Consider the following 5,990-nt stretch of genomic DNA (forward strand, 5'->3'; position numbering starts at 1 on the left):
AGGGAAAGATTTCAGTATATTTCAGGTACAGTCTGCTGGCTTGCTTCTGTTTGTAATTATTCTTTTTTAAAAAAATATACATACCTTGTGTGCTAAATGGAACAGCAGACGGTTCTGAAGTCTACTTTTTGGAGCTGAAAAGAAACCCAGAAGAATATAAAACAAACCTTATGCCAATATTTGGGGTTTACAAATATTTATGACTGCATGCTGTTAATTGGCTTGGGAATACCTCCTGCATTTCCACTTCTGTATTGCCCATCCAATGTTGTTAGTCTCCAGTGTGCTACTGGACTTGAATCCAGCTGTTCTCCTGCAGGCCAGCATGGCTATACTCTGAAACTATTTGCATTACCGCCTCACCTTTCAAGGCTGCTTGTTCAGCTTGTGTATACATCCCCAGGAAGAAGTAAGTGCATGCTAGATTCACCCAAACGTCAGGATTGCAGCCAGGTCGTTTGGTCAGAGCCTCATACTCCTGAAACAAAGAAGCCTTCTTGAAATGTTTGCTGTGTAGCCACCAGATCTAAATAAGTACAGGTAATATTGCTGCTTGCTTCCATTGTCAAATATAATGCAAAAATAATTCCCAGAAGCAGGATATGTAAATACTAAACGTTCAGATACGTTTCCTCGGAAATAATTACAATAAGCCTGCAAGACAGATCAGTATAGTTACAGCTCAAAAGCTGAGGCAGAGAGCAATTTTCCCAAGATTACCTTGTGCATTAATGACTGAGCTGTGATTTTGAAGGGAGAGACTTTCTTACTCGTAGTTTATGCTCATCACTGCTGAATTACATTAATTTACAACTCCCCATCCACTGAAGCAAATCTGACTAATCAGGATCCCAAGACACAAAGAGATTAACTACTTTATTTGTGCAGTAAATTTTGATCGAGAAAGTTTGAAAAAGATTAAATAATCACAGTAGTCTTTTGAAAACAGGTCAACTTCATAATTAATGCAAAACTCAGGTTTACAAAATCCTAAACTTCAAAATGTACCATGGTCAATATCAGTGTGGACATAACAAGCTATGTATAAAAGCAAAAGGGAGAAGTTCCATGTGAGAAGGGCTAGGCGAGGAAGTACACAATCCCACAGCCAACTCCTCAACCCTTGCCCATGGTTAAGAGTTACATCTTAACTATACATAGACAAACATATCTTCAATACAAACTACTGACCTCAATGAACGTTAATAGAAAGATCTGGGTTTAAAAAAATCTAAATCAACCATTCCATATTGTGGTAAAAAACTAACTAGATTACTTTGATACCTCCCAGACTCTATACCATTTCTTCTACAAGCTCCACTATAGTATTTTGCAGTTAGTTGTATTTTTAAAAAAATCAATATTTTAAATTTGTTAATGTATGCAATCCAAACATCTCTTTGACATCAATTAATTTCCACCATAATTGTCTTCATGTTCAGTATTAATAAATAAAAGGGAACACACTGTGACCTCAGCATAAATGAATGCAAGGTTATTTGAAATATCACAATTAATTATGAAATTTATCATGAGCAAATGGTTTGTATTCAGTTCTTTACTTCAGTGACATTAAGCGATAGTTCATTCCTCAGAGTTAGTGATACACAAGTCTTGAGTCCATTCCTCCCACTCTTTTTCACAGTGTTTCAAGACAAAGGAAATTGAAGATACTAGTATATTTGTTTTTTTCAAGTATGTTATCCTGATGTGAAACTATGCATTTGTTGAATTCATTCTGACTTATGTATTTATTATAAGACATAGCTATTTGGTCTACTGTCCACTTTTGATGTATTCTGTAACAAGCTCCCTTTGCCTTTCTTGCAGTGGTCTCATTTTAACACAGCATCCTGATTCAAAAGGAACCAGGATTTCTTCACCTCACCTCCAATGCTCTCTTGTAGTCACCCAAATGGAAAGTACAATATCCAATCCAGAGATCTGTATCTTCCTCTTGTTCTCCAACATGACGCTTAAACTTGTGACAAACAAACAAAAAAGGAATTAAAATAATTCTGTTATGGGCCTTCTCATATGAAAGACCTCATGAGATTAACCTGACACCGTTTTATAATAGAAATTTACAAAGTTAATTGTGTGTGTCAGAGAGAGAGAGGGAGAGAGAGAGAGAAAGAGAGAGGGAGAGAGAGAGAAGGTTTAAATTCAATCACTTTCAAAAGCTACATACACAAAAATGTGATAAGATGCAAATAATATAACTAGTTGTTATAAGAATATTTAATATTACCAAATTTTTCCTGACAGAATTTAATAACTTTATTAACTTAGGTGAAGAAGGCAGACTTTTGCATGGACAAGATAACCAGGCTCTGTTCCTAGCATCTCCAACTAAAAAGCAGGTTTATCTATTTACATTATTTACAGTCAGCCTCTCTCACTAAAATGAAAAATTTCGCAATGCAATAGCAACAATGTAAGACAGCCGCCCTGAGCCTGCTTGCGGGGAGGGCGGGGTAAAAGTGGAATAAATAAATAAATAAATAAATTTCCCCTGGATTTTCTTCTTGGCTGGGCAGCCCCTATTCTTTCTTCTTTGTTTTTCAGTCTGTCCCACCAAGTTGCTCAAATGTATTTAGATATATGCTGACCGAGTCTAGGGATCTGAGGGACCAACCAAAATCCTTCTTTTGTCTTTATTCGATAATGGCACATGAAAGGCTGATGGTAATTCAAAAGTAACGAACAGTTTTGTTTAATTTATATGGGGAAATGGTCAGGCTGGTATCAGGTTTATGGCTTAGAAATGTAACAGGCAACAGGATTGAGGGAACTTTGTATAAATATAAGCAAAATACCATTTGTCACAAACACGTTGCTGTTCAATTGTACAGATAGGTCTTTAAACTCTGAGGAGAGAACTTTCTTGCCAGTTTCTGCTTCAATAAACTCACCTAGCGCAGATATTATTGATATCTTTGCAAATATTATTTCCTTGTTGAATCCTTATCTAACCACGGTTAGACAAACCAACCAGGGCTATATAAGAAAGACTTAGTTTGACTAAGAATGTAGACTCATGCAGCAAGCCTTACGTATACTCAAAATAGAGTCAGAATAGCCAGTTCTGATAATTCAGTTCAACTATTGTCTCAGTTCCATTCCCAATATAAGCAGCTCCGGAAGGACAAAACTCTCCTATTGCAAATCAGAGTGGGAAGAGCTGGGTCTCTCCATCGTACAAAAAAATGGTAAGAGTTTTTGGAAACTAACAGCTTTAGGCACCCAAGTTAGTACTTATTCCAGCAGAAACTGAGTCATTTCCCATGTATCCAGTTACAGACTTGGACCCTCTTCCAACCTGGGCTCCAATTTCAGCCTCAGAATGTCAGCAGATTGACACCTTGCCCTTAACTAAAGCCGCTGGGGAAGATTTAGTGCCACCTGAGGTATTTAAGCTGAATGCTCATCGGTGGTGCCCAATTTTAGTTAGACTTTCTTGGAAATTGATTATACCTGTACTATTCCGTCCAATTAGAATCAAAGTATTATAATTCCTATTTATAAAAAAGGCAACAGGCAAGACCCTGCTAATTATTACCCTATCAGCCTTTTGGATATTTCTTCTAAATTATCAACATGCCATCTTTTATTGAAATTGGAATATTGGGCAGAATCATCAAACCTTTTCAATCCTGAACAAACAGGCTTCCATTAGGGTCACAGTATAGTTGATCACTGTTTGACACTGAAGGCCCTGATTCAGAAATATACCCAAAATTATAGAAGATGCCTCTACGTTGTTTTTGTTGACCTCACTTCAGCCTTTGATTCCATTAAACAATCAAGACTATGGGGTAAACTTGATAAAACAAACTTTGATAGAAGGCTTTTTAGGATACTGAGAGAACTACATTCCTGCCTCACAGTCAATGTAAGTGTGGATTCACATGGCTCTCTTACAGACCGTATCCCATTAAGGGTGTAAAATCAGGTTGTTGGTTTCCTTTCTGTTTAATTTTTATATCAATGATTTTGTCCAGGCCATGGAATCCCAGAACACCCCACCCCCTCATTGGCTGATAGGAAAATTTCAGTCCTGCTGTATGCAGATGATATGACAATCATGTCTTTTACCAAAATTGGGCTCAGAAGGATGCTATTTAGGTTGGCTGATTACTGTGATAGAGAGGAATTAAGAACTGACTATAATAAAACAAAACTTGTCTTAGGTAATAATAGATTCAAGCACAAATGGATTATTAATGCTCATGTAATAGAACAATGCCCCTTCTTTAAGTATTTCATGGGTCTCTCTCTTGGCAGGGACATCTTAATGCCATTTTATCGACTGTCCACCATACATTGGGAGCTATTTTTTAAAAAATTTCAGAGCTCATAGCCCTGGCCCCTAAGGTATTCCAGAGCAATGTTATCATGCAGCTTTTGTATGAGGTTGAAACATGGGGATGGAATGAGAAAATACTCAACCAGCTTGAAATCATTCAGAATACCTTCTTAAGGAAAATCTTGGGTCTGAGCCAGATTGAGGTGAAGAGAGAGGAGGTCCTACGACTGATAGACAATTTAGGTAAAGGTTTACCTTGTTTGAAAGCCAGTCAAATCCGACTCTAGGGATGCGGTGCTCATCTCCATTTCCAAGCTGAAGAGCGCTGTCCAAAGACGTTTCCATGGTCATGTGGCCGCCATGACAAAGCTCCAAGGTGCATGGAATGCTGTTACCTTCCCAACAAAGCGGCACCTATTTATCTACTTGGAATTTCTTGCTTTTGAACTGCTAGGTTGGCAGGAGCTGGAACCAGAGACGGGAGCTCACTCCATCATGCGGCACTTGGGTCTCGAAGTGCTGAACTACTGACCTTCCAGCCTGCAGTTCAGCGTCTTAACCACTTGAGCCACCACTTGAGCCACCAAAAACTGATAAATCACCAGGCCTGGATGGCATACATCTGAGAGTTCTGAAAGAACTCAAATGTGAACTTGTGGATCTCCTGACAAAAATATGTAATCTTTTGTTAAAATCTGCCTCCATTCCTGAGGACTGGAAGGTAGCTAATTTCACTCCCATCTTTAAAAAGGGTTCCAGAGGAGATCTGGGAAATTACAGGCCAGTCAGTCTGACGTCGATACCGGGTAAGTTGGTGGAAACTGTTAAGCAAAGAATTAGTAGGCACGTTGATGAGCAAAAAGTATTCAGGCAGACTCAGCATGGGTTCTGCAAGGAAAGATCTTGTCTCACTAACCTGTTAGTTTTTTTTGAGGAAGTGGACAAACATGTGGATAAGGGTACCCAATAGATGTTGTTTACCTTGACTTCCAGAAAGTATTTGATAAAGTTCCTCATCAAAGGCTCCTAAGTAAGCTCAATAGTCATGGGATAAAAGGCCAAGTCCTCTTGTGGCTCAAAAACTGGCTAATTAATAGGAAACAGAGAGTGAGTATAAATGGGAAATTTTCTCAGTGGAGGGTGGTAAGCAGTGAGGTACCATAGGGATCAGTACTCAGTCTGATGCTTTTTAACTTGTTTATTAATGATTTGAAGTTGGGAGTAAGCAATGAAGTGGCTAAATTTGCAGATGACACAAAATTGTTCAGGGTGGTGTGAACCAGGTCAGATGTGAGGCACTCCAAAGGGATTTGTCGATGATGAGCGAGTGGGTGTCAACATGGCAAATGGGGTTCAATGTGGCCAAGTGCAAAGTGATGCACATTGCAGCCAAAAATCCTAAATATAAATATACATTGATGGGGTCCGAACTGGCAGAGACTGACCAAGAGAGAGATCTTGGAGTCGTAGTAGATAACTCACTGAAAATGTCAAGACAGTGTGTGACTGCAATAAAACTAATTGCCAGGATCATAATGCCCCTGTATAAATCAATGGTGCGACCTCATTTGGAGTACTGTGTACAGTTCTAGTCACTACACTTCAAAAAGGATATTATAGCATTGGGAAAAGTGTAGAAAAGGGCAACTAGAATGATAAAAAGGTTGGAACACTTTCCCTA

The 5,990-nt window shown here is 38.6% G+C and overlaps 1 protein-coding gene across 1 annotated transcript in view; it reads right to left on the reverse strand.

Annotated features, from left to right (window-relative positions):
- TTC26 (tetratricopeptide repeat domain 26) overlaps positions 1-5,990 on the reverse strand; it is a 46,407-nt gene that overhangs the window by 36,476 nt on the left and 3,941 nt on the right. Inside the window, exons 3-5 of the mRNA XM_015420695.1 lie at positions 1,889-1,981; positions 364-478; positions 85-134 (exon numbers count right to left, since the gene is read on the reverse strand). Coding sequence (XP_015276181.1) covers positions 85-134; positions 364-478; positions 1,889-1,981 — 258 coding nt within the window. The remainder of the gene's footprint in view (positions 1-84; positions 135-363; positions 479-1,888; positions 1,982-5,990) is intronic.

The sequence above is a fragment of the Gekko japonicus genome, unplaced genomic scaffold (assembly GCF_001447785.1).
Source record: "Gekko japonicus isolate JY-2015 unplaced genomic scaffold, Gekko_japonicus_V1.1 scaffold1291, whole genome shotgun sequence".
Taxonomy (NCBI): Eukaryota; Metazoa; Chordata; class Lepidosauria; order Squamata; family Gekkonidae; genus Gekko; species Gekko japonicus.